This window comes from Eleutherodactylus coqui, chromosome 9, assembly GCF_035609145.1.
Source record: "Eleutherodactylus coqui strain aEleCoq1 chromosome 9, aEleCoq1.hap1, whole genome shotgun sequence".
Taxonomy (NCBI): domain Eukaryota; kingdom Metazoa; phylum Chordata; class Amphibia; order Anura; family Eleutherodactylidae; genus Eleutherodactylus; species Eleutherodactylus coqui.
Genome location: NC_089845.1, coordinates 45,151,051 through 45,169,591, shown reverse-complemented (window position 1 = coordinate 45,169,591; position 18,541 = coordinate 45,151,051). Strand labels below are relative to the sequence as shown.

Below are 18,541 nucleotides of genomic sequence, written 5' to 3'. Positions count from 1 at the left end.
GGCAACAAGAAATTTTCTTGAACAAACTTTTTTTTTTACAGTAGTGCAAAAAAAAAAAGCTACATAAATTTGGTATCGCTGTAATTGTACTGATCTATAGAATAGAATTAATGTCATTTTTACCATAGTGTGAACCCTGTAAAAACAAAACCTCCTTAATAGAGTTCAGGATGACTGCATGAGGAATCTCACCCGCTTGTGTGCAGAAGGCCTAAGGCCTCCTTCCCACGAATGGATTTCCGCCGCGTAATTCGCGGCGGAAATCCGCTGCGTTACCCGCTGCTATTAGGTTCTATTGAACCTAATAGCGCAGTGCTCACGGTACGGAATTCCGCACTGTGAAATCTCTCGTCCTCACCCGCGGCATGCTCTATTTGCCGCGGGTGTACGTGCGGCCGACTTCCATTGCAGTCAATGGAAGCCGTCCGCTCACGCTATCTTCCGCTGTAGCACAGCGGAAGATAGCATGAAAACGCTTCCCCGCCTACCGCGGCCGCGTCACGTGACGCGGTGGGCGTGTCGTGATGCGGCCGGCGTGTCACATGACGCGGCGCGGTGGGCGGGGAAGCGTCATGCGGGAGCGAGGACGCCGGATCCGCTGGTAAGTATGGGGTCTCTGGGGTGCGCCGGGACGGGCTTCGCCGCGGAATATTCCGCGGCTGAGCCCGTCACGGTCGTTTGCAGCCGGCCTACGGCTGTAAGAAACAATAGCTGCCTCAAAGTAGGAGTGTACATAGTGCTGCTATCTTCTTCTGAAGCATCACAGTAAAAAGGCATTGCATCAAATGATGTCACCTGAACGGCTACTGTAAAAAGACTATGACAGTGCTTAAAGGGTTAAACATTTATATTGTGGGATGCCATGAATATTTGAGCTTATACACCCCATTTAATAGTTATTTACCTTAAAAAAGTAACTTTTAAAATTCTCAAAAGCTCAACAGGAATAAGCTGTACCAGACGTTCCTTATTTCCAGTTGTGAAACATTGTTCTCATAGTTTTCTTCTATTTGCAGTATGGATGATGCTGACACATCGGATAAAAGTGGCATTGATGAAAATGGGGAGGTGTCGGAAGATAATCAGCCTCAGATCATCAAGCACAGTAAACATAAGAAAAAGAAACATAAGCATCGGAGCAAGCACAAAAAACACAAGCATTCTTCTGAAGAAGACAAGGAGAAGAAACACAAGCATAAACATAAGCACAAGAAGCACAAGCGGAAAGAGATGGGGGATATTGACAAAGATGATAATTCTCCATCAAAAAGAGCAAAACTGGATGACTTTGCTTTATTGGAAGACTTGGAGAAACAAAGAGCTATGATTAAAGCAGAGCTTGACAATGAATTAATGGAAGGTAAAGTGCAATCTGGCATGGGTTTGATATTACAAGGTTACAATTCGGGTTCTGAAGAGGAGGGAGAGATCAATGACAAGATTCGAAATGGAAAAAAAGCATCAATAAAGTCAAACATGAAGGGAAAGCAGGAGCTTGATGCAAAAACTATTTCTAAAAGAAGGAGTAGGAGTAAATCCAAAGAGAAGACTAAACACAAGTCAGAAAAAAAGAAAACTAAAGTGAACTCTGAAACTCCTAAAGAAAAAGTACCTAGAAGTAAGTCTAAAGAGAGAAGAAAATCTAAAAGTCCTTCTAAACGAAATAAATCTCAAGATCAAGTGAAGAAGTCTCCACCTTTGCGCAGACAATCCCCAGAAAAAAATAGGAAATCTCCATCTCCATCAGATGAAAGAATAAGGCCAAGAGACCAGAAGAAATCTCCTATAGCTAGTGAGAGCAGGACTAGAGATCGTAGTAGGAAGTCCAAATCCCCTGTACCCAGAGAAAGCAAATCAAAGGAAAGGAGATCAAAGTCAAAGGAGCGTAAACCAAGGAGATCTGATATAGAGCGGGACAAAAAACCTGTTAAATCTCCTTCTAAAGATGCTTCTTCAGGAAAAGAAAACCGCTCACCAGGCCGTCGACCAGCACGCAGTCCAAAAGCAAGAAGCCTTACTCCTAAACTGCGTGACAGGACATCAAGGCATAGTAGATCTCCATTTACTCACGATAAGAAGATTAAACAATCTCCTCCTCGAATACAGTCCCCAACTAGACGCGCAAAAAGTAAATCCCCAGAAAGGAAACGACGTGAACCAGACAGAAAAAGACTATCTTCTCCTAGGTAAGCAAATCAATGCCCTCTTTTTACCAAATTGTAATCTTGATCCATGATATAAAAACTAATTCTAGGGTAATGATGTAGCCTAATTTAACATGACATGACTGTGATCACTTTCTGCTACAAGTTATCTTATCATAAGCCATTAATCAACTAAGGCCTCATGTCCATGGGCGGATCATGTCCTGCCTGCGGCAGAGGGCACTAGGGGTCTTCTCTCACCTGTCCGGGTCTTCTATTTTCTTCCCTGCAGAAAAGTGCGAAAGCGCCGGCCGGCGCGCCGCCGCGCCGCCGCACATGCGCAGTGGAGGTTCTTTTAAAAAAAAAACCAAAAACTCCTACTTTCTTGCCGAAACCACGGCAATTCAAATTCAGACAGGCCGCAGATCAGACGGCTTTCATTGACGTCAATGTAAGATGTTCGTGTGGGAACCACACTAAAATGGAGCATGCTGCGATTTGTTTTTGCAGACCAAAAGGTTTGCAAAATAAATCCACATGCTTTTATTCATGTGCGGACGCCCGTGCTTCCCTATGGGCGGCTTGATTTGCAGATCTTCTGCAAATCAGATCCACCTGTGGACATTGGGTCTAAGAGTTTTGCCTGATTGATTCTTGGGCTAAGAAAAAAAGACCTAACAGTTTTGCCCAAACACTGGGTGGGGGCGCTATTCTAATAGTTCCATTCTGTCTGGGATGGGAATAGCACTTTGGTCTTGTTTGAAAGCCAAGGTTCCTGGCCGCCACAGTAGGCCCTGTTCCAGGTGCAGGTTGAAGTGGGATCTGCATGTACTAAACTTGAAGACCAGCAGGGAGAGAAGAATTTGTTAGTATCCCATCTCTTCTGTAAGGCTTTGATGACGCCAGGGGAGGGAGTAAAGGCCCATTTACACTGGACGAGTGTCTGGCCAACGATGCCCGACACTCGTCCCTGTGTCTGTGTGCTCCCGTGCTCCTGAACGGGAGCTAGCACAGCTGGCTGGATCAGGAAGCGGCCCCGCCCCTCTCCATTGAGATACACAGCGGCCATTCTCTATGGAACAGCGGCTGTTTGAACTTAACGCTGAGCGATGGGCTTCATTGCTCATCTTTAATGCTGCTTTAAAGATGAACGATGAAGCTCATCTCTCATTGTTAAGTTTAAACAGCTGCTGTGTATCTCAATGGAGAGGGGAAGGGGAGCGAGAGAAGATTAATCTCCTGCACTGCCCCGCCCCCCTGCTGGCCACTCTGTGTGCGAGTCAGCTGTGCTAGCTCCCGTGCAGGAGCTCCGAAGCGCAGAGACACAGGGACGAGTATCGGGCATCATTTGCCCGACAGTCGTCCAATGTAAATGGGCCTTAAAGGGGTTGTCCCGCGATAGCAAGTGGGGTTATGCACTTCTGTATGGCCATATTGTAATGTACATCGTGCATTAAATATGAGCCATACAGAAGTTATTCACTTACCTGCTCCGTTGCTGGCGTCCCCGTCGCCATGGTGCCGTCTAATTTCAGCGTCTATGGGTCTTTTCCCTTCGGCTCGGTCCGGTGGCAGCGGCGTTCTGGCTCCGCCCCCTTGTACGCGTCATCGCGTAGCTCCGCCCCATCACGTGTGCCGATTCCAGCCAATCAGGAGGCTGGAATCGGCACCCGTGATGGGGCGGAGCTACGCGATGACACGTACAAGGGGGCGGAGCCAGAACACCGCTGCCGCCGGACCGAGCCGAAGGGAAAAGACCCATCTGCGCAAGCGCGTCTAATCGGGCGATTAGACGCTGAAATTAGACGGCACCATGGCGACGGGGACGCTAGCAACAGAGCAGGTAAGTGAATAACTTCTGTATGGCTCATATTTAATGCACGAGGTACATTACAAAGTGCATTAATATGGCCATACAGAAGTGCATACCCCCACTTGCTGCGGCGGGACAACCCCTTTAACATTGACCATGTTATCACTCCTCTATCAATCAGAGAACATACCTCCTCTCTGATTATTTCATGTAGGTCTTTTTTCAGAAAGGAAGTGATTAAATTAAAATTTGCTCATTTAATCAGTTTTCTATGCTTTTTTTTTTTTTACCCCTTAGTGACCATCCCATAATGTTTTTAGGTCCTGGCTCGCTGGGCTTTAATCCCCAGAGACAGAAAAACATGCTCCCTGCGGGGATCAAATCCCTGCTGTGGAAGTGACATGATGCCGACGATCATATGAAATAATAAAAAGTAAATAAAAGTTAAAGATTCAGCTGCCCTGATGGATCGAATCCTTTAGGGCAGCTGATAGTACTCACCCCCGTCCTCCGTGATGTCCTGATGATGCCATCTGCACATGCGTGCCAATGTCATACGTCGAGCGCGTTCCGCCTGCGAAATTTAAAATCTCTCTGGCTCCTGGCTAACGTGTAGCCCAGAGCCGAGAGATATCACCAGGAGCCACTGTATGTGGTTCCCAGTCACATGATTGCTGTTTTCAATTAGTAAAGTAAAAAAAAAAAGTTTGTTTCATCTCCCTTCACGGATTACATGCGTGAGGGGAGATCAAATCACATACTTAAGGCCCCCGAATTTATTCGCAGACCTCACCACGGCTTCTGCGCACATGCCTGCCGCCAAGATGGCGGATGCATGTGCAAAAGCTGCGGATTTCCAGGGTAATTTAAAATCTCCTACTCCGGGCTACCAAACGTAGCCAAGAGCCTGGAGATTTCATTGGGGGCTGCAGTACGCGGTCCCTGGTCATGTGATTGCCATTTTCCAGTAGAAAACGGCGATCACATAAAAGTAAAAAAATGTTAGTCTCACCTCCCACCACAGATCCGAATTACTTACCCGAAGCCTCCGGCGATGTTCCCCGACAGGACCCTTCTCCAGCTTCGGCTTATGCGCCCATCTGTGAAAATGGCGGACGCAAGCGGCAAATTTAATGTCTCCTTGCTTCTGGGTACTACAGGTAGCCGAGAGCCTGGAACACTGACCGAGGGCCATGGTGAGCGGTCCCCAGTCACGTGATTGCCGTTATCCAATGGATAATGGCGATTACGTAAAAGTTAAAACACAAGTTTAATGCTCCTTTCAGTTTGGGCCCTATTGTGCATTGAGACACAAGATGATTTATTTTAACACATGGGGTGAATGTTTCATAACTTTAAATAAGTCAGACAACTCCTCAAATGCTACAGTCAATGCTGACCAAGTTACATGAGTGATTTTGCAGAAAACAAACCTAAACTTTTTTTTGTTCCAGAATGTTGTATTAGTAATAAAAGTAGACTACATATAATTACCTCTGTGTCTGTAACAGCCTGTACTGTAAAATTAGCTGGAAAAACGGTTTAAAAAAAATTAATCACCTGAATAGCCATTTTCTATTCATCTCGCCTGTCAAAAAACAGGATTAAAAAGTAATCAAAACGTCAAATGTACTTCAAAACGATACCAATAGAAACTACAAGTTGTCCCACAAAATATAAGCCCTTATAGACCTACATAAGCAGGAAAGTAAAAATGCTGGATCTTGGAATGCTGCAATACAGAAAGTAGCCCCTATGGTAAAAATAAGTGTTCATTGTGCAAAAAATAGTAAAACTATATAAATTTGGTGCAGTCGTAATCGCACTAACTTGCTGAATAAGCTTAACATGTCATTTCCACCGCATGCTAAACAGTGTGTGATGAAAAAAAGTCAGTTATGCTTTTTCTCTACACTTCGGAGATGCAACAAAAAGTTGTCCTTAAGCCCAATGTACACGGGCGGATCTGATTTGCACAGGACACCCTTGCGAGAGATCCGCAAATCAAGCCGCCCATAGGGATGAACAGGCACCTGCAAAGCAGTGAAGAGCATGCAGATGTAATTTTTTTTACCTGGCATGCGGATCACACACACGGGAAGAAATACTCAATTTTCCTGCGGATCCTGCGCGGACGGCATTCATTGAAGTCAATGATCTGCAGACCACTGTAGACATGCCGCGGATCCGCAGGAAAGCAGGAGATTTGAAGAAGAAAAAAAAGCACTGCGCATGCGCTGGCCGCGTCCGGGCACATACACCGTGTTGAAGAAAGATAATCTGGCCGCGATGGAGGAGACCCACTCTGGATCTGGAGAGGTAAGAAAACTGTTTTTTTTCTCTCCATGTCCGCAGGATTCAGCAGTGGAATCCGTGCGTGCAAGTGGACATGAGGCCTTAGTCTGAGTTCACACGGGTCGTAAATCTTGCGGAATGACCGCAGCGGGACCGCACGGAAAAAGCGCGAGATTTCCATGGCAAAAATGCAGCTTCAAAACTCTCGCTAAAATTGACATGCCGTGGCTTTGAATTCCGCACGGCATGTCAGTTTCATCGTGGCTTGGCTGCAATGGCTTCTCTACGGCGTGTGGATGAGATTTTTGCAAACCTCATCCACTTTGCTGCTTAATCTCAGGATAAAAATTGCGGGTGGAATTTCCGTGCAGAAAGTCTGCATGGAAATTTCGTGGCAATTCTGCCCCGTGTGAACCCAGCCTTACTTGCAAATATTACCAATGAAAAGAACAACTCATGCTGCAGTAAACAAATATTATGTCCCTCTGGATATGGCGATGAAAAAACTATTTAATTGTGCAAAGTAGTCAACTATAAAGAATGTATATAAATGTGATATCGCCGTAATCGTACTAACCTTCAGAACACAATTAGCAAGTCATTTGTACAATGCAGTGAATGCCATAAAAATGAGACTCCTGCACCAATGGCAGAGTTACAGCTTCCTATTTCCCTCATATTATAAATTAACATTACAGTAAAATACTAAACAAAATTACTACTTACACACCTAGATGAATACCTTGCAGGGGTGTGTTTACCAAAATTGATATATAACAGAAAGAGAAAGGTTTGCCTTCTGGAATTGATGGAAATTTGTGGCATCACCAACTTTATAAAACTTGCTGCTTCTTTATTCCATTAAAGGGGTTGTCCCGCGCCGAAACAGGTCGAGACAACCCCGATGCAGGGGTTAAAAAAGAACACCGGACAGCGCTTACCTTAATCCCCGCGCTCCGGTGACTTCTTACTTACCCGGTGAAGATGGCCGCCGGGATCTTCTACCTCCGTGGACCGCAGCTCTTCTGTGCGGTCCATTGCCGATTCCAGCCTCCTGATTGGCTAGAATCGGCACGTGACGGGGCGGAGCTACACCGAGCCCCATTGAGAAGAGAAGAAGACCCGGACTGCGCAAGCGCGGCTAATTTGGCCATTAGACGGCGAAAATTAGTCGGCTCCATGGGAACGAGGACGCTAGCAACGGAGCAGGTAAGTGAAAAACTTCTTATAACTTCTGTATGGCTCATAATTAATGCACAATGTACATTACAAAGTGCATTAATATGGCCATACAGAAGTGTATAGACCCACTTGCTGCCGCGGGACAACCCCTTTAAGGATTTATTGTGAGCAGACACAAACGAGTGCAAAAGATGACAGCCATAGCAAGCAAATACTTGCTTACTCAGAACATACACGTAGTCTGCATACTGTTACATCCACTTTGGGCCGCTTTTGCATGGCCGAGAAAATTGTGCGAGATTTGTGCATTGTGAGACACACAAATCTCACACAAATATGAACCCCATTGTTTTGGATGGGGTCATATACATAAGCAATATTTTCTTTCCTTTTTCTGTATTGCGATGCGATTCGGGAAAAGCTAGCGGAATATCCTGTCTTTGGGGGTTCCCTTGGAACGTTTCGCCAAGAGATTTACAATGAGGCCGTCAAAAACATTGCATGACATTTCCAATTGAAAACCGCCCTGGAGGATCGCTGCTTATTTGCAGCGAAGTGAGGCCTTTTTGACACAAAAATACCTCGCATCCGCGGGGAAATCGCATGTTCCCAAGCACAATAATGGGTCGAGATTCACGGGTCGTTATCGCACTCCCCCTGTGTGACAGTAACCTAGCACAAGCTGTTACCATGCCAGCATGTAAAAGATACTCATGTATATAAAAAAAATACACATTACAAAGATACAGCACTCTCAAACAGGATGTTTTTTTTTTTTTTTTTTGCAGCTCTTACCACAAAGTTTCAAACGCTGCGCTAAATGCTGTAAAATGCTTCCATTGATTGCAGTGGGGCTTCTCAAACGAGCGTTTAAAATGCCGATTTTCGAACACTGTCTGCTCTATTTTAGTGCGGTTTAGCTCTTTTTTTTTTTTTACGCACCTTATCAGTTGCAATGATGGTGTATGTTAAAAACCGCCTTTGAACGCGTTTGATAACGCTGTAAAAGACCGCGTTTAAAAACTCTGCGTTACAGACAGACAGTTTATAAAAATACGCTCAGATCATTGTGATCGTTAAATCCTAAAGCACCAAGAGCATTTGTTTTCATTATCCACTTTGCTTGTCTCCTCTGGGTAATTAACCCGCTTTATGCCAGCAGAATTCAAAATGCTTATTTCACAATTATGTACTGCACACACATATTTAATTAACCTTGTAGCATCTATAGCTGTACTCGCAGAATTTAAATGTTCTAAAGTCTTTTAAAAAGAGGACAGATAGTTTTGCTCGTATAAAAAGATTTTCATGGGCAAAAAATGACACCACAAAATCTGTCTTTCAGCTAATAAATTAATGTTGCATACAATACCTACTATTTGGAGTGTCTTTAAAGGGGTTGTCCCGCGGCAGCAAGTGGGGGTATACACTTCTGTATGGCCATATTAATGCACTTTGTAATGTATATTGTGCATTAATTATGAGCCATACAGAAGTTATAAGAAGTTTTTCACTTACCTGCTCCGTTGCTGGCGTCCTCGTTTCCATGGAGCCGACTAATTTTCGCCGTCTAATGGCCAAATTAGCCGCGCTTGCGCAGTCCGGGTCTTCTTCTTTTATGAATGGGATCGCTCGGCTCCGTGTAGCTCCGCCCCGTCACGTGCCGATTCCAGCCAATCAGGAGGCTGGAATCGGCAATGAACCGCACAGAAGCCCTGCGGTCCACCGAGGGTGAAGATCCCGGCGGCCATCTTCAGCAGGTAAGTAAGAAGTCACCGGAGCGCGGGGATTCAGGTAAGCACTCTCCGGTGTTCTTTTTTAACCCCTGCATCGGGGTTGTCTCGCGCCGAACGGGGGGGGTTGAAAAAAAAAAAAAAAAAAACGTTTCGGCGCGGGACAACCCCTTTAATTAAGAATTATACTCACAATACAATCAACTACTGCATCAATCATTCTCAATTGGTACTGATTTTTCTAACCATATCCCTCAGACTAGCAGCACATCTGAAGGATTCACATAGTTTGCAAATAATATATATTTTTTAGATTATAAACCAATTCTGTAGTTGGAATTACGCTAAGGAAACTAGGAAAATTGAGATATGTAATTACTTGCCCATAAGGCAAAAAGTAGCCAGACAAAAGTTTTCCTGTTAAAACATAACGTTTATTAGTATATAATGTTTATAGAAACACCTAAAGTGAGAGTTAAAACCACAGATCGTGTGCCACCTTATAGTAATGGGGTATACTAAATAATCCTATAATTTACTAACAGACTAGGAATTACATGCTGCAGGCTAACAGATCTAACCTCCCAGATCAGGAGGAATGGGACAATATATTAACTGCAGTTGTTCTTTTCTTACGCCCCAGCCAATTCGCCAGATTCAGGTTTTGATTTTGGCCACCCAAGATCACTGAAGCAATTTTCTAACTACCTAATGCACACTGTGCACTACTTTCTGATTAGCCATTGCTCATCATATAAGTAGCTCTGGCCAATCAAAGAGCAGGTACAGTGCATTGGTAGTTTAGCACTACCAGTGCACTGTGGGGGTATTTAGATTGTAAAAGATTGTTGGGCATCTTGGGACAGCCAAAAAACAGGAACCAGATCAAAGTGATGGCAGAGCAGAACAGCTGCAGGTAATATACCCCTCTCCCCCTTGGCCTAGGACAGACTTTTGTTTTGAAACTGGAGGGCCGCTTTAAGCCTTGCCCTCTGATGCCCCCCTGTTGTGGGTCCCTCAGGGGGATTTGCAAATGCAAAGCGGCGTCTGAAAATTATTATAGCAAAATCTCTTCTCCAAAAGCCAAATAACACTCCTTCCCTTCTAAAAGCTCTGCCATGTGCCTAAACAGCAGTTTACGTCCACATGTTGGGCATTTCCTATTATAGAAGAGACTGGTTAACCAATTGTGGGATGCCCTTTTCTCCTACTGCCCATTGTGAAAATGAAAAATTTAGGACTAAACTACATATTGTTGGAAAAATTGTAATTTTTCATTTTCATGACCCAATGTTAACAAATTCCACAAAACTCCAGTAAGGTTAAAATATTTAACATATTCATATATTAAGTCGGATATTAAAGCTAGGTGAGCATGCATCTTCATCAGATGAATATAGTAGCACAAAGGTTCTAACTAGAGATGAGCAAGCCTACTCGGCCACGCCCCTTTTTCGCCCGAGTACCGTGATTTTCAAGTACTTCTGTACTCGGGCGAAAAGATTCGGGGGGCGCTGGGGGTGAGTGGGGGGTTGCAGCGGGGAGTGGGGGGGAGAGGGAGAGCGAGAGGGCTCCCCCCTGTTTCCCGCTGCTACCCCCCGCGCCGCCACGCCTACCCCCGCCCCCCAGCGCCCCCCGAATCTTTTCACCCGAGTACTGAAGTACTCGAAAATCGCGGTGCTCGATCGAGTAATTACTCAAAACGAGTAGGTTCGCTCATCTCTAGTTCTAACATGTTCGAATACAATGTAAAACAATTACCAGTTTTGTTATCACTGTAACTAATTTCTAACCTTTTACTATGTTTATACTTTGGTGGGAAACCCTCTATAAACTAAATTTTCTATGAAAATGATAGTTTTGATGATATTAATAATAAACCATTTTATTTTATTAGAGCAAGAGGCAGAGAAGAAGTTCTTGCTAGACATGAAAGGGCTAAAGAAGCTAGTCCTTCTCGATGGTCCCCTTCTAGAAGACGTTTAAGCAGGTCTCCTGGACGAAGGAGGTCACGTTCACCCCTGAGACGTAGTAGATCGCCCAGGAGAAGAAGCAGGTCTCTTCACCGAAGGTATAAGAGCTTGAAGGTTATATCTAGGCACTTGCTAATGTTGAAATAAGGAAGCATATGTAGAGATATACGTATTTTTTTTATTTTTACTAAATGGTTATTTTACATGAAATGTGTTGGGGGCAAATCCCTGCACTCACATATAGCATAGACATGGAGAAAAGGAAATGAGTAAAGCTTGGTTTACTTTTGGGCATCGTATTTGGCAGGACAGTGTGAAATTTTCCACTAGATGTTTGTTCCAAATGTGTGCAACTATGTGCATATATACACTCTGTCAAAAAAAAATCCGGCCCCTAGAATGAGTTATTTTGCTGCAAACCTCGCCATGCAGTTAAGGCCCATTTACACCAGCCAATGATCGCTAAAAAATCGCTAATCGGCGATCGTTTTAGCGATAATCGGGGCATGTAAATATGCGCCCATCACCTGCTTTTAGCGCATTGCTAGCTGATTGATTAATTCAAGCTAACCTAAAAATCGTCTTTCACTTTTATCAGCAGTTCTCTATGGGAAGTGCTGATAGCATTGTTTCCCGTGGAGAACAAAGGATCTGAGCGCAGATAATAGCCCTCGGGCTATTAACTGCATTCAGGGAAGGCTTCATTTACACACCTAATTGGTACTTAAGTAGCTACTTAATACTTTATGCAAAATGATCGCTCAAAGCTGTCACTCAAACTCTCGTTTGAGCGATCTTTGAGCGATCATCTGGTGTAAATGGAACTGTACATCTCGGGCAGATATGCAAATGATTACAGTTGTGGTGTGATTAGGCTAACTTACTTGCACCTGAAGCCCTAAAAGTGATTCCTTTGGCCTATAAAAAGGCTCTCAGAGGCTCCTTGTGTGTGGTGAACTCTTTTTCCACTTGTTTGGAGCTTGTTGACCGCTAGACGCCTCTACAATCAAGGAGATTTCGCCCAGTTAACAGAGTTTAAGAGGGGGTGTTATTGGATTGTGGGAAGCTGGATGGTCGTATCAACAAATTGCTTGCCACTTGGACGGTTCTGACCAGACTGTGACACGTGGTTAATGGAATCAATGAAAGTACATGGACTTTCATTGATTTCAGTCACATTAGCGTTTAAGCACTGTGTGTAGATACGCGCGTAAAAAAGATCACAGCATGCTCTATTTCACCGCGCATCACTCAGTGTTATTTTGCTATGGATAGTATATGCAACGCTGCCCATTCACAATACATACGTAGCCCTGCTATGAAACAGCGGAGATTTAAAAAACTATATTTAAAAAACTATATAAAAAAGTCACAATGCGCATAACAGCTGCCATGAGCGACAATGTACAGTTCTCTGCCAGCTCACACAGACCGGTAAAACAGTGCGTGAACCACACAGCGTTTTACACATACAGTTGTGTGAATGAGCCCTTAGAAGGTGTTAGGAGCTGTGGATGAGGGGGGGGGGGGGCATACACACAGGGCGACGGGGCTCAGGACCCCTTTGACGCACCACCCGTAGAAAGGATCATCTGTTCGTCCAACAAGCATGAAGGGCTCCAACTGTTTCGTTGTCTGCCATCCAGAAACAGGCAGCACCATTGTTACATTTTGAGTCGCTTGGCTGAAGGACATTTGGTCATATGGCGCCCGCTAGGTGTACTACCTTTCACACCCACCCTCTCCTCCGTTTGCAGTGGTGTTGTGAACGACGAAACTGCTATGGAGTGGAACCTGGTTGTCTTCGGCCATGAATCCAGGTGTAGTTTGGGCTCTGATGATGGCCATTTTCGTGTCTGGAGAAGTAGGGGTGAGTGCCTCAATCCTTGCTGTGGATCGGCACACCGCCCCCACTGCTGGTGTGATGGTCGTGGAGAGACCATCGCATATGATAGTCAGTCACCCCTAGTAGTGGTACAAGGGACAATGGCAGGTCAGTGATACGTTCAGGACATCCTGCAGCCACATGTGTTCCTCTCATGGCGGCTTCCAAGAGGCATTTTCCAGCAGGATAATGCTCTGTCGCGCACACACAAGGACGTCGGAGGAATGCCTCCACAACATTGTCACACTTCTGTGGCTGCCCGGTCACCATATTTATCGACAATAGAATATGGGACCATCTGGGGCGCTAACTTCGACAACCTATGAGATTGCACAATCTAGATGCTCATTTACAGCAGATATGGACTGATATGCCACAGGATACCATACAGAACCTGAATGCGTCAATGTCAGCCTGTATCACATCTTGTATCGAAGCTAGAGGCAGCTCAACAGGGTACTTATATCACAGTTTCATTCTATTCTGACAACTCATTATTGGTGTTTGAATTTTTTGACAAGGAGTGTATTTCCATAGATATTCCACCGAATAGGTCAGAAATATTGCATTTATGAAGTTTCTGTGCCACACACAGCATCAGGAAGCGATTGTTTAGCCTTCCCCATTGTTTCTTTTTTTACAGAGATAGAAACAGAAGAAGTAGATCACGTCTTAGGAGGAGATCACATTCCCGAGGAGGACGAAGCCGCCGGAGGAGAAGCAGAAGCAGAGATAAAGAAGATAAATTTAAAGGAAGCCTTTCTGAAGGAATGAAAGTGGAACAAGAATCTTCAGATGAAAAGTATGAACATTTTATTCGTGAGCTAATTAGTAAATGATCTACTTTAATTCTTAATTCAGATCCAGTAATGTCCCAGTGATATGTCTAGTGCAAGGCCTAATTGGGCAGTGCATGATTTTGGTATTCAAAGAACACCAGAGAGATTTCCTACTCATGCGCTACTCCTTTCATGCTCTGCACTGAGCATAACACAGGGTATCAGTTTTGAGTGGTTTGCCCAGTAGTAAAATCAGAAGTAAACAAAAACAAAACACTAGAGTAATTGACCTATTTACAGGTTCACAAAGATTTGCCACTATGCAAACACATTTTCAAAACAATTTGAAATAAACCAGTGCACCTAATTGATGATCAGCATTCCAGCAATGTATATGATACTCAAATCAACTTTGCTAAAATTGACCGTGTAAAATATGGGGTCTCGCTTGCTTTGTAGCCTTGAAGATTTTGATGTTGAGGAAGAAGATGAAGAGGCTCTTATTGAGCAAAGACGACAGCAGAGACTTGCTATTGTAGAAGTAAGTATGGAACTAAATACAAATCTATCACAATGTTAAGCTTGCCTTACTTTTAAAGAAACGTAAATGGAAAATGCAATTAATGTTCAGATGTAAAATAAATGAGTAAAAGAACAATGTACTAAGCAAGGTCAAGGTTTTTCAGATTTGGACAACTCATTTCCACTTGACAGGTGCACTGATGAGGAGCTTATTGTCTTACTGCTGTAACCCTCTGATCTGCTGTCATCTCCATGAGAAGATTTCAGTGACACTGCTGTGGAAATTATCATGGAAGATGAAAGGCAAAAACCTGAGATCTTAGTACTGCTTAAAATGGTTTTCCAGGTAAATACTGTTTGACTCAGGATAGGTCATCAATAGTTGATCAGGTGGGGGTCCGCTGCTCGAGACCCTGAATGATCAGCTAATCGGGTGCCCGCTGTCAGTGCTGCAATGCACAGTGGTCGGGGCGGAAGCTGCTGCTCCAACCCCTATGAAGTGGCCAGTGGTTGTAACTGCAGGTGCATCTCCCATTCATTTTAATCAAAGCTATCCTTGCGGTTACAAGCTCCGGACATTACCCCAGGGTTGCAGCAGCCTCCGCTGCAGTCCCTGTGTATTGCGGCGCTGATAGCGGGCGCCCGATCAGCTGATCGACCAGTCTCCCTAGCAACGAACTGCACTCTAATGAACTATTGATGACCTATCCTATGTGTAGGTCATAGTATTTTCCTGGAAAACCGCTTAACCTATTCAGCAGCAATGGTCATAAATTCAAAGTGTAATCCTCTTCATTTATATTCCTTTGCTAACTCCTATCAAGGCCTATAGCCGCTTCTTCAGAGAGCTGCAGGTGTACACTGTATAAAAATATGAAACCATGGCAGAAATATGCAACTATACAAAGATAAATAGATTTACATACATATATATCTAAAGAGAAAAAATTCCACTATGAAATGCTAGAACTTTTTTAGCCAGTTTATTTTTTTCTTTGTTATGATCATAAATTAGCTGATACAAAGTACAGGAGAAGAGAGATGTTCAGCTTCACTGATAGATCTTTTAATGAGATTTAGACTGCAGTGTCTATATACAGTAATATGTAAAAACTGCCGAAGACAAATAGTTCAAGACTTTTAATTAACCTTACTGCAGAAATGATTGCCTAAATTACATGCAATTAAGTGAAAATAATTGACCCTCAAAGGTACACTACCGTTCAAAAGTTTGGGGTCACATTGAAATGTCCTTATTTTTGGAGGAAAAGCACTGTACTTTTCAATGAAGATAACTTTAAACTAGTCCTAACTTTAAACAAATGCACTCTATACATTGCTAATGTGGTAAATGACTATTCTAGCTGCAAATGCCTGTTTTTTTGTGCAATATCTACAAAGGTGAATAGAGACCCATTTCCAGCAACTATCACTCCAGTGTTCTAATGGTACAATGTGTTTGCTCATTGGCTCAGAAGGCTAATTGATGATTAGAAAACCCTTGTGCAATCATGTTCACACATCTGAAAACAGTCTAGCTCGTTACAGAAGCTACAAAACTGACCTTCCTGTGAGCAGATTGAGTTTCTGGAGCATCACATTTGTGGGGTCAATTAAACGCTCAAAATGGCCAGAAAAAGAGAACTTTCATCTGAAACTCGACAGTCTATTCTTGTTCTTAGAAATGAAGGCTATTCCATGCGAGAAATTGCTAAGAAATTGAAGATTTCCTACAACGGTGTGTACTACTCCCTTCAGAGGACAGCACAAACAGGCTCTAACCAGAGTAGAAAAAGAAGTGGGAGGCCGCGTTGCACAACTAAGCAAGAAGATAAGCACATTAGAGTCTCTAGTTTGAGAAACAGACGCCTCACAGGTACCCAACTGGCATCTTCATTAAATAGTACCCGCAAAACACCAATGTCAACATCTACAGTGAAGAGGCGGCTGCGGGATTTTGGGCTTCAGGGCAGAGTGGCAAAGAAAAAGCCATATCGGAGACTGGCCAATAAAAGAAAAAGATTAAGATGGGCAAAAGAACACAGACATTGGACAGAGGAAGACTGGAAAAAAGTGTTGTGGACGGATGAATCCAAGTTTGAGGTGTTTGCATCACAAAGAAGAACGTTTGTGAGACGCAGAACAAATGAAAAGATGCTGGAAGAATGCCTGACGCCATCTGTTAAGCATGGTGGAGGTAATGTGATGGTCTGGGGTTGCTTTGGTGCTGGTAAGGTGGGAGATTTGTACAGGGTAAAAGGGATTCTGAATAAGGAAGGCTATCACTCCATTTTGCAACGCCATGCCATACCCAGTGGACAGCGCTTGATTGGAACCAATTTCATCCTACAACAGGACAATGACCCTAAACAGACCTCCAAATTGTGCAAGAACTATTTACAGCAGAAGCAGGCAGCTGGTATTCTATCAGTAGTGGAGTGGCCAGCGCAGTCACCAGATCTGAACCCCATTGAGCTGTTGTGGGAGCAGCTTTACCGTATGGTACGCCAGAAGTGCCCATCCAACCAATCCAACTTGTGGGAGATGCTTCTAGAAGCGTGGGGTGCAATTTCACAAGCTTACCTCAACAAATTAACAGCTAGAATGTCAAAGGTGTGCAATGCTGTAATTGCTGCAAAAGGAGGATTCTTTGACGAAAGCAAAGTTTGATGTAAAAACAATGTTATTTCAAATACAAATCATTATTTCTAACCTTGTCAATGTCTTGACTCTATTTTCTATTCATTTCACAACGCATGGTGGTGAATAAGTGTGACTTTTCATGGAAAACACAAAATTGTTTGGGTGACCCCAAACTTTTGAACGGTAGTGTACCTATAGCCTTTAACGGTCTAATCTTAGCGTGAATTTCCTAGGACACCCACTTTTGAGAAGATCGAAGTCTTAAAGACTCTCCAGTAGTAAGCAAGCCTTCCCACTGTAGAATATTAACTTTTTTTTTAGAGAACAACTTTTATAACCCTTCCCAGTTTTCTGAACACCAACATTTGCTTCTCTGAACGGTTATCGGTTCTTCTTTGCATGATATGGACGCTCTACACTTTTCCTATATTAAGGGTGCATTCAGACGACCGTATATCGGCTGGGTTTTCACGCCCAGCCGATATACAACGTCTCTTTCTGCAGGGGGGGGGGGAGGCTGAAAGAGCCAGGAGCAGTGCTCTGAGCTCCCGCCCCCTCTCCACCCCCCTGCACTATTTTCAATGAGGAGAGGTGGAGCGGAGCTAATTCCTGGAACTTAGCTCCGCCCCTGCCCCGCCTCCTCTCATTGCAAACATTGCAGGGGGTGGAGAGGAGGCGGGAGCTCAGAGCACTGCTCCGACTCTTCCAGCCTCCTCCCCCTGCAGAGAGAGACGCCGTATATCGGCTGGGCGTAAAAAACCCAGCCAATATACGGTCGTCTGAATGCACCCTAAGTGAGCAGTGTTGTAGTATTTGTGACTTATTTGCCTTGTAACCATTTATTATTCTATTTAGCATCTGCCTACTCCATCCTTTTATGTGTAATTTTATATCCATTGGACTCAGAGATGATTATGCATTAAAACCTTTCAAACATAACTATAAAAGTTTTTTTTTTTTCTATATAGGTAAGCATAGGATTATTTCACATCTGCGGCAGGGATTCCGCTTTCCTGCTCCATTCAGGGATCAGGAAAGGGGAATCCAGAATGGTGCCGGAAGGACCCTATTGACTATAATGGGGTCCACCCGCTTTCCACCCAGCTTGCCTGGCTTTTGGTCGGAAGAAAAAGAGCTGGATGTAGTGCTTTTTTTCCCGGAACCTTCAATTTGATCTGTGACTAAACCTCCGGACGGAGGTTCCGACGCAGATGTGAGACAGGCCTTACTTGAATTTATTTACATTCACTGGTTAATAAATCTGCCGAGGAAGTAAATACTGTATTTTCAGCATTGAGGTGGATGAGATATAATTGCTTGGTATAGAGGGAACTGTTTTAAAAGCAAGTATTTTTTGTGTGACTCTAGAAATACCTAAAGGACGACAGCAATATGTCTGGTAATTCTGAGCCGAGCAGTCCCCAGAGTAGTGCGCGAAGTCGATCGCCTTCACCAGATGACATTCTGGAGCGGGTTGCAGCAGACGTTAAGGAATATGAAAGAGAGAATGTGGATACCTTTGAGGCTATTGTAAAAGCCAAACACAACCTAATGGCTGAGCAGAATAATGGT

The 18,541-nt window shown here is 44.0% G+C and overlaps 1 protein-coding gene across 16 annotated transcripts in view; it reads left to right on the top strand.

Annotated features, from left to right (window-relative positions):
- The window catches only part of PRP4K (pre-mRNA processing factor kinase PRP4K), a 53,651-nt gene that overhangs the window by 15,472 nt on the left and 19,638 nt on the right, over positions 1-18,541 (top strand). For all 16 annotated transcript variants that reach the window (XM_066579313.1, XM_066579328.1, XM_066579325.1 and 13 more), the window contains exons 2-6: positions 1,017-2,186; positions 11,065-11,238; positions 13,669-13,827; positions 14,264-14,345; positions 18,338-18,539. In XM_066579313.1, coding sequence (XP_066435410.1) covers positions 1,017-2,186; positions 11,065-11,238; positions 13,669-13,827; positions 14,264-14,345; positions 18,338-18,539 — 1,787 coding nt within the window. The remainder of the gene's footprint in view (positions 1-1,016; positions 2,187-11,064; positions 11,239-13,668; positions 13,828-14,263; positions 14,346-18,337; positions 18,540-18,541) is intronic.